The sequence below is a fragment of the Larus michahellis genome, chromosome 2, assembly GCF_964199755.1.
Source record: "Larus michahellis chromosome 2, bLarMic1.1, whole genome shotgun sequence".
Lineage (NCBI taxonomy): Eukaryota > Metazoa > Chordata > Aves > Charadriiformes > Laridae > Larus > Larus michahellis.
This window is the reverse complement of record NC_133897.1, coordinates 23,522,707-23,543,505: the sequence shown is the minus strand read 5'-3', so window position 1 is coordinate 23,543,505 and position 20,799 is coordinate 23,522,707. Positions and strand designations below refer to the sequence as shown.

General features: G+C 39.6%; 1 protein-coding gene across 1 annotated transcript in view; it reads right to left on the bottom strand.

Moving 5' to 3' along the window:
• The window catches only part of CUBN (cubilin), a 150,593-nt gene that overhangs the window by 20,557 nt on the left and 109,237 nt on the right, over positions 1-20,799 (bottom strand). Inside the window, exons 50-56 of the mRNA XM_074573520.1 lie at positions 19,494-19,643; positions 18,522-18,643; positions 15,381-15,606; positions 13,153-13,340; positions 10,687-10,843; positions 8,989-9,138; positions 1,746-1,946 (exon numbers count right to left, since the gene is read on the bottom strand). Coding sequence (XP_074429621.1) covers positions 1,746-1,946; positions 8,989-9,138; positions 10,687-10,843; positions 13,153-13,340; positions 15,381-15,606; positions 18,522-18,643; positions 19,494-19,643 — 1,194 coding nt within the window. The remainder of the gene's footprint in view (positions 1-1,745; positions 1,947-8,988; positions 9,139-10,686; positions 10,844-13,152; positions 13,341-15,380; positions 15,607-18,521; positions 18,644-19,493; positions 19,644-20,799) is intronic.

Below are 20,799 nucleotides of genomic sequence, written 5' to 3'. Positions count from 1 at the left end.
AACTGTACACAGCGCCTCATCATCTCTCCACCTCCCGGCAGGGCTGGGGCATTGCTGTAGCATTTGTTCTGTGCAGAAAGGCAGGGAGAAGTCCCCAGGTGTGACCAACCCTGGGGACTGTTCCTCACCTCACCTCGTGCTGGCACTCACCAGCAGTGGGGGGTGGCTGAGTTGGAGGCGGGCATACTTGCTCTCTGGCTGAGGAGCGAGTTAAACTCTGCAGATCTGAACTAAAGGCACTGCTTGGCTTCTCAGGGTTTTGTACCATGGATGCTGATGAAGCCAGGATGTGGCTAATGTTTTTTCCCAGCTTCAGTGCTCCAGGGAACAAAAACTATTATAAAACTAACGCTAATCTCCATTGTTAGCTTCAGCCTTTATTTTATAATCTTAACTTAGCAAAAAACTGTTTCCCTGCGTCCTGTTGATAAATAGCTCAAAGCCACACACAGCTTTTCATGTTTTAAAGCACACGCCATTGCCCAGGCCACCACCTTAACAAAGGCAGTCCCATACAGGGTGCTGCTGGATACAGAGCCCCTGGCTCCTCAGCCCCGCTCAGGCTGGCAGCCTGGAGCACTGGCAGATAAAGGACAGGAGCTGGGAGGATAAAGGATCAGCATTATTCTGCGCTAGGAGGGGGAAGCCTTTTTCATTTTTTTTCAGCAAACAATACAACTAGAGGGAAGAGGAATGTTAATTGCTAGAATCTGCTTTGTATACAACAACAAGCCAATAAGGCTGCAGTCATCTTTCTCAAATGTCAGAAGTCACAAGTCAGATAGCAGCAACTGGCTTGAGTGAGTTATGAAGGTCTTTTCCATGAGTAACTGCACATTGTCATTTCTCAGTGCCATTCCCTCTCTCTTATCTGTATCAGGCCATTCATTTTATAGAAAGAATTTAGCCTTATGCTTTTTCCTGTGGCAAATACCAAAGTTAAGAACTCACACTTTTCTCTGCAGTTAGAAAATGATGCTTTCAAAAATCAAAGTACTGTCTCTACAAGTTAAAACTTAGAAAATATTAAAATTGGTTTTGAAAATAAAATTAATCTTTTGGAATATTTATGTTTGTGCAGATGTAAATTCTAAACTCAGTTGGGAACTTCTTTTTCTAATACATATTTTCTCTCCAAAAGAGATCTCACGTGAATGACAGAAAGTTTTGGTGAAAATATTTATTAAAAAATAAATATATACCTACATCCCAATTTTTATTTACATTAGTACCTGGCACTGTAAGAGAGTCATCAAATGGAGGCATATAGCTGTGTTCATTTAAGATATTGTTCCGGTTCCCATGTTGTATAATGTAGTTTTAGTGTAACTGAGAATCAGACCATTCTGCTGTATGTGATAAAAACTTTTAAATTAACTCAGTTAAACAAACTGGTGATGTTTCTCCTTAAACATTGTAGAAAAACACAAAACAAAACAAAAACCCCCTGCCAAAATTGGTTGCATTTCTTTTCTACATCAAAGGAGAAGTGTTTCAGTTCCTGACTTGGTCCCAGGTAGTGTCTTGAAATGAGAATTGTGAGATACCACATCAGTCAGTGACAACACGCACCAAAGAGTCCCATGTCCTGGACCTGAGAGCTCTTTTGGGCAAGTGCAGAGGGAATATGAACCATCTACATCCATCTAAGGTATTCCCAAAATGAGGTACAACATTTCCTGCACTGAACCATTATCTATCCGGAATATTTCCACCAACTAAAGTATAGGACAGTGACTACTCACCAATTGTTCTGTATCTTGCCTTGAATCCAAAGCCTGTAATGTGGGAGTCGGTGTAGAAGTTGAGCAGCATAGGTCCAAAGACACTGACTGGGGCAGGGAGCTCATTACCACAGAGCGTGATGAGAGGATGTGGGGTAATCCTCGTCCCACTGAAGATGCTTACTCCATCATAAAGACAAATTCTGCTCAAGAGTGCTGGGGCTGCATGGGCATATAATGCAGAAATGTTAGCAGCGTATTTTCTATGATGTGATTTACTGAGCTGCAAATATATAGACCTCACACAGGATAAGAATTAATTTTTATATTACTTTCCATTCCAGGATCTTGGGATCTTATTCGCTTGCTGAGGAAGCAAATGTCAATTTTTAACATGCAGAAAAACCAAGGCAGAAAAAGTACATGAGACATATATACCTTGTATATAAGACATCAGACCGGTCTCATTCAACACATCCTATCATCTTGAACAGGCTCCAGGCCCCTTGAGTTCGTGGGAGTTCACAGTTGAGTGAACACCCTCTATGAGGAGATGAGAGGACCTACCAAAAGCATGGATCTCCTCTGCAGACCAAAGCAATGCACCTTTTGTTACAGGCAACCAACTACCTTTCCCCTAACGTGGAAGTCAGCACTCAGCGCAGGAAATTTTAAATCATTAAGAGTAAGAATTTGGGAAAATGAAAAAATAGCCCATACACTTGTTTCAGAGCTGACTTCTTTCTCTCTGAATTCCCTCAAACTTCAGATTACCTAAACCCAGATTCTTCAGCTTGACTCAGAAGACAAAAAAAGGTAAATTTAATCTTGCAGTTTGCCACTGAAATGCTGAAACTGTGGCAGCCAGTGGAGATTTGGAGATGACTGAGCAAAAGTAAAAAACCCAATGATTTTCAAGAGCAATCTGCTTTAGAGGGTAAATCAGTGCAGATATTAGGGTAAGTGAAAAACTGCCCATTCAGAAGCTCTAAGAAACACAGAAATGGGGAATGTAGCATTCTACTATTTTTTTCCCATTGGTTTTTAGTTTCTCATTTGCAGTTAGGTTTCTGGAGGAACAAGCCGCCCTCTCCGACTCCCTGCCCTACCTTCCTGACTTTCCAGCCACCTCACCATTTGCAACCAGATTCGACTGAGACGAGAGGTCTCAAATGTATTAAGTTCATATAAGTTTCATGAAGGTCAGTAGCTGAGTTAAAGTGCCAGAGGCATGTCCCCAAAGGACAAGCTGTGCTTTCAGTGTAAAGGCTGTGAGTTCGGGCAGAAACCTGCCGAGCACGAGCCACCAGCACCCTGGGAGCTTGGAGACACGTCACCACCTCCCTGCCCAGCTGGGAGCCATAAGCATGGGGAGAAGTTGGTGGTACCACCAAGGGATATATGGTGGGAGCTAGAGAGGTTTGGTATCATGTGGGAGCAAGAAGGGAGCAACATGGGTTATGCAAGAAAGCTGGATTAATGCTGTCAGTGAAAAACACAGCACACATCTACTGAACAATGAGCTTCATTAGTTGTTATGCTTATAGAACAACTTGATGTTCTCTTTGTCTTTTTCTTCATCATTTACAAGCATAATGGAAGCCGGGGTGTCACATGTTTATTGATGTTAACTTATCGTGTTTAGCGATCTGTTATCAACAATGGGAAGTTACTTAAACTACAAAGGATTAATAGGGAATTATCTAAATTTAACAGGAGAAACGCTGAGCCTACTGTTGCAGCTGAGTGATTCCTGCAGATTGTCCAGTCAAAACAAGCTGCTTCCTAGTGTTGTAGGAAACAGGATGGCTCGTAGTGAACAGGATGACACATAGTAATGGTGTGATAATTCTGTTTCACAAGGAACAACAGAGTGATCCCAGCAGTCAGTTATATTTTAGATCCTCTCCAGAGTTTTAGTTTAAAAATTCCTTCTCTCTCAATGAAGACAATGTATTCTAATATGCTTTATAAGTATGCCAATAGGGAAATATGGTGTTTGTCTAACTCTTATTAGAGTAACTAAGCTTAAAACAATCAGCCACATCAGATAGCTGATTACACTGTTAATTAAATAGTTAATTAAAAATATTCTTCATGTCCTACCCTATTATGAGAATACTTGACAATGTGATACCATTAAAAAAACATAATCAATTTTAAAATACAAAGAAAAGAAAAACAATGAAATGGAGACAAGTGCAATTTCAGAATGGAAAAGATTTGAGAAAGCAACTTGGGTCCTTTTCTGAAAAGACTTTGTAGAAAGGCACAAAGTGAAATGGATTTCTCGGCAAAGCAAAGGTCCACAATACCCATCACAAATTGTTTCAAACTGCTGCACTGGAAAGAATAAGATGGTTGACGTAGGATTGTGAGCAAAAGGCTTTATTTCTAGCTTTGAATCCTCATTGTTTGGGACAATATCATTTATGACCCACGAATTCTGGCAAGACTGGTGATTGTTTGATCTCTATCCTGTAACTCATTCTCTTGTTTACACTTTTCCTTAATTTCTCACCTTACTAAAATGCATTATTCTGTAAATAATCTGCATCTTCAGCTTCCTTTCTTCTATCTTTTCATGTGATACTTCCAGCCTCTACACATACTCAGCACATCATCAGCAATTCTTCTCTGTGGTTTATAATTCTTATAACTTAGATCTTTTCCAGACCAATTTCTGTCCTTTGCACTACAATGGAACAGCTTTCATGAGTCTCCAGAGATCTTTTCCTAGCCAGATGTCAGACCCACATCCTCTTTGAGCTGACAGGCACTTTCCACATAGCTTGCACTGTTTTTCTTCATAAAACCTTGTCTACTAAGAGCATTTGCTCATCCTTCTGGTATTACTGTATACTGTCTTCCAATTCATCCATGAGGATTCAATGAGACATCTCCTCTCCTGTCTTTTTATCTCCACATTAGCTCTGTATAATCTCATTTGCAAGGACAGATGCAACTACTATCTCTACGCTGATGACCCCATAACTCTCCTTCCCTCCTCCAGGCCTCTCTCTGTTCAGACTAAAATCTTATTCCGTCTCTCAACAAAACCATTCAATAAGAGAGTTTTTTCCCCCACCTCAAGTCTTCCTTTGTATCTTCTTTCTTTACAGGCTCATCATTTTGTCTGCCCTCACTAGGTCCATGTCTATGATGTGGATCTCTCTAGGTCTTCACATCCAGGCTAGATGTAAATATTGTCAAGTGTTTCCAGTTATTATCTTTAAGATAAACTCTTCATAACCTGCCACATGGCTATGACTCTCACCAGAGAAATAGTGATTTTTCCAAGATGGAGACTGTACCATTTGTTCCTCTAGCCTTGACAATATTTCTTCCAAATACTGCTGGAGAATTCAATTATTTGGCCTGACATTACGAATATTTGCTTTCAAGGCCTTTTGTTATCTGTCTGTACTCTATTTATCATCTCTTGGTACTGCTCAACATTGGCTCCTGCCTTCAAAGTTCACATGATAAGAGCTTCAGTTGTCCTTACATTACGTTTTGAAATATGCCTTTGTGTTGTCTCCTTTCCACTTAGCAGAAATTTCTGCCCACTCTCATTATTCTCCATAAAGTCATTTATTTGATATGGTGCCTGCACAAAAACCTTGACTAAATTTTGGTCCCTAGCTATCTGATGACTACAATGACCTCTTTGGCCCCCTAACTATCTGATTACAACAATGGCCTCTTTCCATCTCTCGGTCTATAGCCATAGATTCTGTTTCATTTTGTATTGACGAAGAACCTGTCTTTTTGTTTAAAGTTTGTAAAACTTAAAGAAATGAGGTTTTGGTTCACAACTGTAGTTTCTGGTATAAATGTTAATACAATTAGTAATTACTAATGTAGGAGAAGTATTACGCAGATACATACTCCTGTCCAATATATTAACCAGCTGCATAGCACAAGACACTATTTTGAAAGCAAGAAATTACAAGTCTTTTTCATATATATATCCTCTTTCAAAATAATCTATTGCAAAACTTGTCTATTTTCTGAATTGCCTAGTAACAACAGAGAAAGCAGATAGAGAAGACTCCAAAACGAAGCTGTGACCTTGTCCCGGATTGCAAAATTACAGTTGCATGTTTGAAAAAAAAAAAAGAGAAATAAACCAGTTATTAAAACACTTTTCAGGACGATGTGGTATCAACACAATTCAGTTGTTTTGTATGGACAGAGTATAAATACTACACAATTTTAAAGCAGATATTGCAGGAGGCCCATATCCATTTCCTCTAATTTTTCATGATTTCAAACTCAGACTTCATTGCATGTTATACTCAAAGAGTATTACAGCCATTTAATAATACACTACCATAGCTCTCCTAGAGGTATGTTTGCAGGATGTTCATCTGAGTAACGCTTACGAACAAAAGATGTATGTGATTAATTAATTCTTAGATAGTAAGTCTAATAAGATAGATAAGGATTTTTTTACAAATTATATTATGTTAGATTTGTGTAGACCTTTGATTCAAGGAGGGGGGACAGATGGAAGATGACATTTATCACGGTGTCAGAAGTGAGGCTGAGAAAACAAACTCACGCCCATTTGTTTGGTTCTTTATAAAATAACCAAACACAACAATGCAAGTGGTGCTACAAGAAACAAGTGACAACCGATGCAACTTCATGAAACAGGCAAGTCAAAAGAGAGGTTCTGTAACCATATTCGGTTTGGCATAGGAAGAGATATTCTTCAGGCTGCAAGGAAACCACAGACACTAAGCCAAACTCCTTTCACAGGGTTAAGCACGCCTATGTTTTGCTGCCTAAATCTTAAGTATCTTGTGTAAGCTATTGTCTATAGCTTCCTGTAATAGTCAATGGGTAAAGAGAGTGAGGGAGGCCTTCAGAAGGCAATTCATTCAACACGCACAACGCATTTGGTTTTGAGTTTAAAGCACTTTTTCACTTCACTATAGTAGGAGGTAAATCTAGATGATAATCTAAATTAGATGTCTATTTTCAGGGGCTCAAAGTCAGATAACAATTTATCCGGGAAGCAGCCAATTTAGATTAAATTTTGATCACAAAATCAACAAATGCAGTTTCCTCCAGTTCTCTCTTGCTCTGTTCCTTGCTATATTTAGTGCTTAATACATATTTAATATTTAGTACATGCATGTCATGTTCATTTGGTTCCAGATGCTGACATTGTATCACTGCTGTGGGTTAACTGCCTCATTTGGAGTCGTTCTTCATAATCAGAACAGGCGTCTCATGATAATTGCAAACATAACTACTATACAGCAGAGATCTTTGACTAACTCATGAAGTCATTCAATTTTATACCAATGTGTTACTGCACTATAGCCAATTACCTTCTGCCTTCTAATTTTCTGGAAAAGATATCTCAACCAGTTGGTCAAAGAGATAGGTATGTCTTACAGGCATTATTTTAGATACTTCATTTCATCACTAAAAAACCATGAAAAAACCAATTGGATTTCTTTTGAAAGGTCAAATAGGTAGTAAACTATATTAATTGAACATGGAGCTAGAACATCTGTACTAGTGTGGTTAAAATTTTAAAGGACATACTCAGCAGCGATCTAAGCAGGTGCAATGATTCTTTGCATATGGAGTAGCTAGAAATGGTTTTAACAGAGGCTGCCAAATATTGTCCTGCCTTTGCAAAAGAACTAAGAGAGTTCATGCTGGAAACTCTTAGGCACATGTGCTAAACATATTCAGTGGGACTGCTGAATAAGTTTTCATTTCTGCACGATAGTTTGCAAGACGGTGTTTTCAATCTTTACAATTTAAACCCAGGCAATTTCTCTTTGCTAGAGGGTTATATTTTAAGATTTTGTGAAAAATATTAATAATCAACTACTGGAGAGTGTCACACTTCCTCTTTTATAACCGGATGTCCTTTAGCTCATATCCACAGTTCTTTTCTTTCATGTGACTAAGGACTCGTAGTTTGTGTAGCCTAAGGAAGCTTATAACAATAAAGAAGCAAATTGCCCTGCAAGAAGTAGAATATTTTTTCTATTTATTTAGGTCTACATTTATTATTATGTCTGTATCACTTACCTCTTTGCTTTAACCTTCTTGATAATAAAAGCTTGAATCCATTTATAAATTAATTGAATGCACAGACAGAATACAAATCAGTAATGTACTCACGGACGTGCCAAAACTGGCATCATCTGATTCAGCCTAACGTTTAGTGTGTCTGCTGAATAATAATGTCTTCTTCGTGAAGAAATTATGTAATTTGTGTGGTTTACATCTCATTTAAAAAAAATAATTCTTAAAGTAGCAGTTTGTATCAGGGGATGAAAAAAGTTTCAGATAAAATCATAGTCAAATCATATCTTTGTCTCAGGCCTAAATTAAATTTCAGCCAGAATACTTTTGAATTCAAAACAGTTCAAAAACTTAAAAAGAAAATAAAAGAAGCCTATTTTATGACTTTACTGTTTGGTCTGAAGAAAAATTCAAATTACGCACTCCAGCTTAGTAACAAATTACCCAAAAATCTCTTTGTCCGGGTGACTTCAAGGGAATCAAATTAAGATGGCCTCAAAATCTGTGTGGCATCCCACTTGGCCATCCTAGTGTTTTGGACATACTGATTCCTCTGTGTTACCATGACACCTCCACCCATAAACATTTGGTCCTATCAAAGTTGGGAAAGTTTTACCATTGACACCAATGAGACCAGGATATTATACTTGTTATTTCTCGGCTAAATGCCACCAAGTTTAAAATCTCAAGACGAACTTTTGTTCATGGGTACATACCGGGTAACAGCTTTTATAGGTTCTCAGTTACTGTGGTTTTTCACCTAGTTTCACATTTATATGTTCGTACATCCTTGTAAAATACCCCAGTATATTTATATCCATTTTATCAGTTAAGGAAACAGAAGCACTGAAATGCAAAACAGCTGGCCTAAGATGAAAAGTTTATAAGACTCAATGGCAAAAAAAAAAAAGTCAGGAACAAAGATCCAAGTTGGCCACAGTCACTCTTATACTCCAACCACCTGGGAAATGCCCAACTTCATTGCTGCAACATATTAAACAGGTAGGATCTGTCTTCACTCTTCTGGAAGCCTTCAGTGATGTAAAACTGAACCTTGAAACTATCTCTGTAAATATTTGTCTGTAAATGATTTTCAGAATGGACAAGCAAATTTTCAGCCGTTTTCCATGATAGACAACTTGTATGTTTTCAAGAAAGAAGTTACACTTCATAGTACATATTGAAATTATGATGAACCAGTTACCTTCCAAGTGGAAAGTCTCAAACTCTAGGATCACCAGTGACTGTGGTCCCCGATCTATGATATAACTGCAGTTCAAGTTGTTATCATACTGACTAGGGTAGTTAGGAGAGACGATACGACCTGCAGGGCTGGTGAAATTTACTCCACATCCTATAAGCATAAATAAAAAGGGCACAGTTATAATCCAGGTGATAACATCATTCTGATTTTACAGTAAGAAAACCAATAATGCGCACAAGGATCTCATCCCTCCTTAAGAGGCTGGTCAAAAATCCAGGGAGAGTAGTATATATCATGATGGCAAAAGTAGGTCTTACACACACACACAGAGCAGTGTTTTTGGGAAATACTGGGCCTTCCCACCTACAGCCTCACACAGTATCTTGGAATGTCTTCGATAAGACCAGGCTATATAGCCCCTCAGCCCACTGACCAGAAGGACACAGCACTGCCATTCCTATGGTTTTGGACCTTGAACATTTCAAAATCCCTTAGTACATACAAATGTAGCTGAATTGGATGGGGGGTTATTGGGGCACATCAGCAATTTATCCTTATTTGAAAATTCCTACGTTAGCCCAAGTGGTACCATTCTTGCTTCATGTCTGACAGCCAGGAGGATGCAGTCTGCTGCAGGGCCATCTCTCTGGGTTGCTTTGTTATACACAGAAGCAGGAGAGGTTTGCCACCCAGAACTTCTCAGACTCACAGAACTGTTCATTTTCGTGGAGCTCCTTCTGATCCTAGTGACTTGCATGGCTTCGGGGTTTCTTTTTATTTTATGATAAAGGCTTAAAAGAGGGCAGTGCACAGTAAAGTGCTGGTATAAGATTAGGAACAGGCATATGAATCCTGTGATTGTCTCCACTAAGAGGTCGTTAGTTGTTACTGACAACACTAGTGCAGATATTATAAAAACAAAAGCAGTTTCAGTTCAGAATTCTGTATACTTCAATAGCGTCTTCCTCTAAGCACTTAATCTCTCACTGTTTTAATCTGAATCCAGTGAAGGGAAAGCAGTTTCCTTTCCTTTGGTAGCATCCTACAAAGAAACCCCAAACAACTAACGGCACTTGAGCATGACCTCCTGCACTTCTGGTGGGTTTGACTGTCACAAAGCACACATGCCATGGTTAAAGAAACGGAGAGGCCCACCCAAGAAATGTCATTTGAGCTACAGGAGATACAAATACAACAAAGCAAAGCAAAGGCCAGAGCAGATGGTGAGAAGTCATTTCTTCTCCTGAGAGCAGTTTATGTGAAGGGCATGGACTTCACCATACACAGGAGAAATTACAGCAGTTTCAGCATGTGACTTGAAAAGAATAGAGATAAAAATTCTAAAAGAAGAGCAGATAACTTTTCCTTTTTAAGAAGATTACAGCTTTGGCTTCCATGTAGTTTAACTACAGAGAAACAAATTCTTAAAATGTAGAGCCTATTCATTTCTTTTTGGCACACTGAAAAGGCAGAGGTAGCTAAGAATAACTACAAACTTATAGCTGCACGGAGGATCTTTGGCAAGTCCAACTCTGGAGCACACAGTAGCTCCATTGCATTCAGTAAGGTAACTCTTGGTTTCAAAAGCCAGGCAGAGGCTTCAATGCCTTGTTGGACAGAGGTCTAAATTGCTACACACAGATCAAACTAATCCAAAAAGGACTAATAAAGCAGGCAGCTGGCTTTAATATTACTTACTGCTTATAAAAGATGCAGAGAAACCTGGCCCGGGAGCATCCTGAGACTGAAATACTGTAGTTATGACATTGTTTGGAGCAACAACAGAATCAGGAGCTGAACTTCCACATCCTGTGGTTAACAAAGCTGCTTCTTCTTCATCGTTTCCTCTCCACACCTGAGAAGCCCAGATTGGAAATTGTTTAGTGCTTTCGAAGCCCATGTAGTTTGTGGGAACCCACCAGGAACTGCATGTGCAATTGTTCTTTCCAAAGACTCAGGGTAGGATTCATCTCACACCAAATATTAGAGATCTAAATTGGAGCTAATCACTCTTCACTCACTTTCCAGTTAGTGGACACAAAAAGACTTCTCCAAGGAGTGAATCACAGTGAATAACTCAGGTTGCCAAGGGCCTCGGAAGGGCATCTAGAGGTCATTTGCTCAAATACCCGCTGATAGCAGGGCCAATGTAGATCATGTCCAGGGAACCAGCGAAAAACATTTTATGCACATCATTGCCTACCTCCATTTTGTCTCTGCTAACTTATCTCCATACACCCTATGAATATCTGCGTATACAATGAATTATTAAATGCAATCCTTCTATTATTCATAAGTTGATAAAAAACAACTCTGTCACGCTAGGGTAGTAAAGAGGCATCAAACTGGAAGATCTGGATCCGTAATATCTAGTCTTGCTAATCAAAACTTATTCCCATTTTTGTTATGTTGCATTCACTTGTTCAATTACAAGTATCAAATCATGTGAAGAATATAATTCACAAAAATATAATAAGAAAAATACACATTTTTTTAATATCACTTCAACTGTACTAATAGCCAATTTAAGTTCCATCAAACCATGCATTCAAGAAACACATGCAGGTTTAGGTAGGTATTTAAGTGAAACCCTCTTCAGGTAATTACTTAAACATGTACTTGAGGCTCACAGTTTAAGCACTGAATTTCAACACGCATTTAAAATGAAACACAGGCATAAATGTTTGATGTTTCTGAATGTTTAAATAATTTCCTGAATCAGGATGTTTATTGCCAAGAATTTAAAACATCTGCTTTAAGAAAAAAGAAACAATTATTTACTCTAATAATAGATTTATTTTTTGTCAATGTGAAAATTTTTTTTACTGGCCTTTTATACCAAAAATATATGAAAAATAAATAATATTTGATTTTTAAAATAATGCGTTTGAAAGAAGTCTAGTGGAACTAGAACAGCCACATGAAATTGTGATTGCTCTAAGCAACCATCCCAGAAAGGGTTAGCCAAAGGTTAGTCTGTAAGCGTAGGCATATGAATCACCTCATTCATCTGGCCAGGTGTCTGAGGCCATGGATGCTCAAAGGATTCATATAAACAGCCTATGGCCTGGCCAAGATCTTGCAAAGTCACTATTGATTTTGGATTCCTCTTTTTTGGCTGCTCAGCTTGGAATGAATGGAAGAAACTTACACCTGTTCCACACTTTTCCATATCCAGACACCTTCATACATCTCAAATTGGACATTCAGAGATGGAGGTGGACATCACCAAAAATCTCAGATTTTCCTCTACGGAGAAAATCTCCAAGTGACATAGTTTTGACCACGTCATTCAGGACAGTTCAGAAATTTTAAATTAAAGCACCCTTACTGGGTGGCATTAAGACTTCCACATTAGTGAAATGTATCATAACATATTACATCAATTAATCAGTGGAGCAGGCTATGAAAAGACGAATCTCATAGTATTTTTTTCCACAGACTTAAAAAATGAGTGCAACAGTGGTTTGTAAGTTGGTAAGTATAGATCAGATGTACAGCTGCTCAAGTCTTCCTACATGTTGTCAAATTATGTTTGCCCTTTATTTCAAGTGGGAGTTGTACTGCTCTGGAGAAAATGAACACAAAACCACTGAACATACGCCAAATGCCTGAAAAAAAAATGTCACTGAAAAATTCAAAGCATGTCCACTCCATTCTGTTGCTTTGAAAACAAGTGGCTCTTGAAAACCTATAAACGATAAGAACGCTATCTTTGTTTTTTGAGATTAAAAAAAGAAGGATTAGTGTAACTTGGACAGTTTATACCCTTATAAAGAATCTTTGTAGAATTACAGTGCCACATTCCTGTTTTTTCACTCACTGGAGTAATTGAAAAGGTCTTTTCATTACACTATATTTTCTCATTATTTCCTGGTTCTGAAGTCATATGTACTTTTTTCATATTTTTCATTTTTGGGGCAGCATGTAGGGTGGTGGGACTCTGCTGGAGGTGGAACCCCAAGAACTATAAAAAATAAAAATATATACAAGCCAATTCTCAAGGCATAAGGAAAATTGACTGTATTGGTACAAGGACTTCAGTTTACATTTCCTGAATTTTGTGCCTTGACAATCCTAAACATGACAATTGCAAAACAGAATTCTGCAATCATGAGTTCTTAAAGCACTGCTCTGCTAATCTAATGCCAACTATTATTTTACCTTTATGTAACTGCTCTGGCAGCTTCCGTTGCTATCTGGAATCTGGAAGTTACTGTGGAAGTTCATCTCCAAGTGTTTACTTTCATGCGTAATGATGGTCCATGTGCATCTGGTGTTCATGGGAAAGTTTTGAGGCCAATGAGGAGACTTGATCATACCATTATCTGAATGAATGATTCCACCACATCCTGGAAATAATAGCAACAGGTGGAGAAATGTTCAAATATTTCCTGTTGGTGTCAGCTTTGAATGGATGCTTGCTTCTGTGGCTGCAAGAGAGAGATGCAAGCCCTGACACCTACACAAACTTCATTTACCCCTCTTTTAATTAATTTCCCTTCACCCACCCCTGCAGCAGGGAGGTAGTTACACTCTAGAGAAGGTCTCTCTTTGTACTTCACTTTCTCTTCTTCACAAGCTCCTTCTCCTTGCCAGTTCATACCCTTTTGCTCTTGTCCATCTATATACTCCTGACAATGAGAAGTGGGTACTGCTTAGAGAGAGAGTAAGGGTCAGAAATACATTAATGAGGAGCTTCTCCAGAGACTGTGAAGGTTTCTTCCCATACCCCACAGCATGCACGTCATGACTGACAGCCATTCAGAAAAGCACCCTAGGGAAAAAAAACATAATCTACTGCTAGTCCCTTTTTTCCTTGCTCTGCAACATGCAAATATTGCAGTTCCACATGTGAATCTACTCAAGCTACATCTGTTTACCCAGGGCAAAATGGTGACTTCTCCTCCAGCCCAGGCAGCCCTGTGGATCTCAGTGCGATTATGGAGAGGGCTGCAAAACATGCCTTCAAAAATTGTTAACAGATTCATTTATAAGCGGGAATAGCTGGTCATGGCTCTGTGGCAGCTCATGTTCTTATACATAATAAGTTCAGTTAATTTGAAACATACTTGCAAATACCATGCCAAGAATAATTTACTAGGGCTATGCATACAGTACAAGCAACCCATTTTTATTTCAGAGACGATGCAGTAAAAGGATGAATAAAGAGCAAAAAAAGGTTTATAACATTCTACTTTTTTTCCTCTTGATTAAAAAAATATATACTAGCTTTAAAAGGAAGATTTTATTTTTCATTCTTCTATGTTAGAAATGGCAGTTGTGTTTAGAAGGGTATGAGGCCAAGGTTTGCTCACACATACAGAACGTAAACCCAGAGATTCTCAGTGGACGAATGAGAAGAAAGCTGAGGAAAGGAAACAAGGTATATAAAAAAAGAAATCTCTTTCACAGAGAGAATACTGACTATGCACATCGCATGTGCATGCTAATGTCTGCTACATCATTGAGGAGTGGCCTTCCTTGAATGTGAAATCCCAGTGACAACAGGGAACAGTGTCAAAAACCTCCTTAAGTGACAGTGTATATTCACGCAAGCAGACTATTGATATGTTTAAGAAGACACTCCATCAAGTCAGTGTGTGAATATTGCTAGATCATTAACTGATGCAGGTTTGCAGCTGGAGGGGACACTAGAGAACACGTTGCCAGCTCTGTACTGACGTATGAAGGCACAATGAATTCTGCACTGCCACCAGCCAGCACATCTACACTTGCCTTTAGTCACCTCCTGAAGGACAGTGTGCAAATGGTGAGCTAACTTTTTTTTTTTAAATCCAGAGAGATGATAATTTCAACAGAGAGAAGGTAGTTTTTTAAAATGTACCAATTCAATCCCGCATGTTTATCACCTTCAAAAGTGTACCAACATCTCCACTAAAGTGGAAGAGTTTTAGGCTGTTGTCACACGTGCTCTTTGAAAAGTTCTGTCTGCTGCTGCTTCAAAACTCTCTGTTTTGAAACTGATCTCTTTCTAGTTTTAAGTGTTTAAACCAAACCAAACTGTGAAACAATTATTATTCAAGAAATGAAATGTCTCCTCATAGTCACTGACAATAGATACCACTGCTGGGAGGATCCTGGGCATGGTATCAATTTACAGACATTGAGAAACTACCAGTGGGAGGCTTAAAAAGTACAAAATCCGTCGAAATTTGATTTCATTGTGTGAGATCAGACAACACTGGTTTAATACTTGACTTTTTTAGTGCTCGCTTCTCTCAGGAATGCTGAAGATGTTGGCGTGTATTTCTTCTGTTCTTTAATGCAAATTTAATTAAAGAGGAGGAATCCTATTTCTGAAAAGTGCTATACAGGCATGATGTACTGCTAGGTTAGACCTGACAAAATCAGATTTTTTTTTCTCTTACCTAGAGATTCTGCTGTCCATGTTGCATAAAAGCCACCTCCTTGAATTGAGTGATCAGAGTTAAAGATGACGACTAGCTTGCTGGAACCAGACCGAATAGTCCCAGGGGATGTGGTTCCACAATACTTTCCTATGACAGGAGATCCAGGAGAGCCACCATTCAGGATAGTAACAGAGTCCCACTTACAAAGTGAATGATTTTCAACGTGGAAGGCTGTAAAAGTAAGCTGTAACACACAAAAGCGACATTCAGGAGCTAACACCAGCCACACCAGCAGAGGGGTTAGAGCAATTGCAGCCAGATCCCGGAGCCATCCTAGCACAACGATATCTGGGTATGCTCAGAAATCCAACCTTCACTTCACCTTGATGCTTTCCTGCAAGTATTGCTTGAAGTCTTGCCACTATAAGCAACAGCAGCTACTTCCCATGAAGACAGAAGTGGAAGAGGAATGCACAGGTTCAAAACTGGCATTATTGGGACTTAACCGTATGTTTGAAGCTAAGTATGTGCTTCAAAACAGCCTTGAATATGCGCAGGTGTTGAACCACATTCCTGTTCCCAAGGCTTCTAGTCACGAAATATGAAGTTGCACATTCAAATGTAAGTAGCTATGTAAGCAGAAAGCCTTGGATTTTTTTCTTCCTATTATTTTGAATCAGAATACTTAGCAGTTGCTGAAAATAATGCTAGTTTCCATTAAATCAGAGAGTAACAGTTGCATGGTTGGTTCCTGTGGGCCTGAATGTATCACGTAAATAGACTGGGCTGGGCAGGCAGCTTCTGACCCTGTCTCCCTCCCACACTGATGCCATTTGTCCTTGGAGTGATATGCACATGGGTGGGATTTCCAGTTCAAAGATTTAGATTGCTAAGCCAGTAGACTCCTGGATTTGTTGATGCTGAAATATTGATGGACACTAATGAGTGCCTGGCCCTCTTCCAATAAGTTTTTTTTTTTCACCAGTTCCAGGATTGGGATCTTTGTGGAAAAGTTTAGCAAATACGCAGTACTTCTTCCTGTAACTTTGGTGTGTTTTCATTTCCAAAAGAACTCTTGCCTGAGGCAAAGACCAAATACAAATTTAGCTCAAATGGTTTAAGTTTGGAACTCTACCAGCAACTGAAACTGGCAGCTTATACTGGAAAAGGTTAGTCTGCCTTCACTGAGGGGGCTGCTAATCAGTCCTTTTAAAACACAAATATACTTCCATCTGATTAAGATTAGTTCTGCTTTAAACAAATTTTTGTATTAAATAGAAATGTTGTGTTCTACTAAAATAATCATGTATTCCCTGAAGTAAGTACCTAGGAAGTGGTCAGAATATCATAGAATCATAGAATCATAGAATCATAGAATCGTTGAGGTTGGAAGGGACCTTTAAGATCATCAAGTCCAACCTTTAGCCTACCCTGACAAGAGCCACTTCTAAACCATGTCCCTCAGTGCCCCATCTACCCTTTTTTTAAACACCTCCAGAGATGGTGAATCCACCACCTCCCTGGGCAGCCTATTCCAATGTTTAATAACCCTTTCAGTGAAAAAATGTCTCCTAATATCTAATCTAAACCTCCCCTGACGTAACTTGAACCCGTTTCCCCTCGTCCTATCACTTGTCACCAGGGAGAAGAGGTCAGCCCCCATCTCTCTACAACCTCCTTTCAGGTAGTTGTAGAGGGTGATAAGGTCTCCCCTCAGCCTCCTCTTCTCCAGGCTAAACAACCCCAGCTCCCTCAGTCGTTCTTCATAAGGTTTGTCCTCCAGACCCCTCACCAGCTTTGTAGCCCTTCTCTGGACACGCTCCAACACCTCAATGTCTTTCTTGTAGTGAGGGGCCCAAAACTGAACGCAGTACTCGAGGTGGGGCCTCACGAGTGCCGAGTACAGGGGGATGATCACTTCCCTAGTCCGGCTCAGCACACTATTCCTGATACAGGCTAGGATGCTGTTGGCCTTCTTGGCCACCTGGGCACACTGCTGGCTCATATTCAGCCGGCTGTCAACCAACACTCCCAAGTCCTTTTCTGTCGAGCTGCTTTCAAGCCATTCTGCCCCAATCCTGTAGCGCTGCATGGGGTTGTTGTGACCCAAGTGCAGGACCCGGCACTTGGCCTTGTTGAACCTCATACCATTGGTCTCAGCCCATCGGTCCAGCCTGTCCAGATCCCTCTGCAGAGCCAACCTACCCTCAAGCAGATCAACACGCCCGCCCAGCTTAGTGTCATCTGCGAACTTACTGAGCGTGCATTCAATCCCTTCATCCAGATCATTGATAAAGATATTAAAGAGAACCGGCCCCAGCACCGAGCCCTGGGGGACACCACTTTTGACTGGACACCAACTGGATTTAACTCATGCAGCAGAACAATTAGGACAATGGGTTTGCATTTCTAAGAAACACTTTCGTAGTTGTAAATAAGGAAAACATGATAGGGAAATTAGTGAAAGACATTACATATGAAAATCTGCAATGTGTTTTTAAAAAATTGCTTTTCAGATATTTTTCTGACCTGGACTGCAAATGTCGCTGATTGGACCCGTTCTCCAAAAGATCAGTCAAATAATTCAGCACTGCAATAATTTAGCATTGCTTGGTCATAAAGGTGCTTAAATTTGTCTCTCAGCAGTTTGGCTCAAGAAATTAGCACCTCAGGCAGCCCATTAATAGTTATTGGGATATAAGAGTAGCATCTCATTGATGTAATTTGTACCAGCAAAATCGTATTATCTTCCAGACTAACCATTAAGACATGAAAGTAACTTTCTGGTGGCTTTTAAATTTTCTGCAGAGATGAAAAAACTTCAGCCTCATGTTTATTCCCACGATAGTGAGAATATCCATGGACATCTAATAGCATGAGTTATTTTAGTTTCCCAAATACAGAAAGTCATTGTTTAAAGGAGAAGTCGGTACTATGGTTTGAGCTCAAGTTAGACTAGAATCCTTCTGCTTTTCAAAAAGCACAGTCTAGTTTGGTTGTGTTATCTTTGTTTCCCCCTCTTTCTTAGGTAAGGCCGATGAGGAGACACTTCCTCCACCTTTGTGATTTTCCAAATTGTCTCAAACCTGTTCCTCAAGATTCAGAGGGTGCTTCTCATGCTGCCAGCTGCACACACAATCATGACATTGTGTTACTCACAGTGATGGTTTCACCTTCGGGGGCTTCCAACAACCAGGAGCAACGACTCAGGCTGCTGTAAGGCTCTGGGTAGTTAGGACTTGAGATAACTCCGCTTTCACCTGACTGTATACCACCACAAGCTGAAGAAAAAAAGTAACATTTCGATACATGTTAGGAACTATAATCAAATGAGTGGAAGATTATTCAGCTTGTAATAGTACTAAAATATATTTACGTTGGACTGATATAGGTAAGGATGAAAAATTTATCTGAAAAAATCCAAGTTTTAAAAGCCGTGTCATTGAATAGTGAGTGAACAGATGCAATGACCTTGAAACTTTGCATTTATTCTGATACTTAATATAGCTCTGCAAAACCTTTGCCAGCTGACACTTACAGCTGCCTCTTCCACCTTATCTCCCATTTATTTAACTCAGACTCCTAAGTAAAGCAGTGCCATTCTTGGACCAACACAATCAACTAAAAAAATTGCTGATGCTTCTAGATAAGAACCAAGGCTAAATTCAGCTGTGACAGGAAGAATAGTTATGCTGGCATGCAAATGGTGTAATTTGCACTGATATGGCTTTAAAGTGGATTTCAAAATAAGTGCAAGGGTTCAAGCAGCAGAATGCATTTCAGCCATTCTAGCACTCTGGAGGCCTATTTGAAGAAAGTCAAACTTGGCTGGTGTTACCTGTTACATCCCTATTCCCAAGAGCAACCAGCTGTTCTGTGTGTTGCACTACATTGCAAAAACTCAAATGCGGTTCAGGGAACGGGAACAGTGAGGCAGAAAATAAATCTGAAAGTTCAATTGCTAACATATGTTTGCTTTAGATGGATATAAATAGTGGCAGGCGCTGTAACTTTTGAGGACCTCTTTGAGAGTTGATCCCCTAGTGTGTACTCTCAGTATCACCAAATGAATGGCAGCATTCCCCAGAAGTGCCTCAGTCAGCATGGGCAACGGCCTATCAAGCCATTTACCTTCAAACGTGTAATGGGCCAAGAATCCTTTATCTTCTGTGTTTTTATCGCTTACAAAGTGTACCCAGATCTGCGGGGCAGCTATGACTAGTGGCACAGATGGTGCAGCCTGACCACAAAGTCTGGCTATTAGCTCTCCATCAGCGTCCCCTGAGTAAAGAAAGAAAAAAAAATACACTTTTTGAATCCTAAAAGAGCTACAATAACATAAAGGAATACATAGGGCAAACGTGCATTTAATTTTGTTTTGACTAGAAAACAGAGAAAAGTACTTATCGCACTTAATAACTGATCATTTGTTATGGGTGTAGGTAGAGTGCCGCAGTTCATTGCTGGGGTCTAAATCTCGACAACAAGGAAATTCTCTCCAAAGCTGTGTTAATGATCCTTTTAATATCTTGGGCTCCTTCTCTCCCCTTCCTGCCATCCTGCACACTTTCATTTTTGACCCATCAGACCTGAAAACACAGAAATTGCCCCAAAACTGCAGATGTTTTGGGGCAGAACAGTGGGAAGAGATGGCCCAAGGACCTGATTGCGTGGAAGCCTATTGAGCCTATGTGTTGGTGACATCCTCATTAAAAGTCAACAGGGATTTTGAGTTTTCTACCATATAGGGAAGTGCTTCATCCATGAACAAGCTGTCATTGCTATATTAATAGTGGGCATCTCTTTCCCAGGGAGCTCAAAATACTGTTCTCTGTATGGCAAAAAAATGCCAGCATTTGCTCAAATCTTTGAAACCTAAAAAGAAAGCACAACACAGGCCATTGTGCTTCTGTGATGCTGAATGTTTGTTCATGTTGGGGTAAGCCATCACGTTGGCAGAAGTAACAGTTTCTGTTTATTACTGGTGTATTCTCAGGAGAAGGAAAATAAGTGTAATAGTGTTCCTCATGACATCCAGGCAATGCCATTCCTAAGTTTGCTTCTCTAATAACGGCAGGCTGCTGGTCTTAAAAGTCTCCATTCAAAAGCAACTCCTAGCTCCACGCAGGGTGGCAGGCTGGTCTTGCGAAGAAGGCACTAGAGCAGGAGGGAGAAACTTTGGGCGCTCTTCAAAGCCCTTTCACGGTTATTCCAAGTAATGTGGCTGAGTAACTTTATCTTTCTGTCATATACAGTGACAGAGCCACCATTTGAAATGCCTTGAAGCGCAGGGATAAAAGGTGACATATAATAAAATTCTGTTAATGTAAATTACATATAAAAATGCTAAAACCTGTCTTGTTAACATGCACTAAAAGTGATACTGAGCTGTACAAGTGGAAGACATTCATGATAAGTAATGATTTGGGGAAAAAAT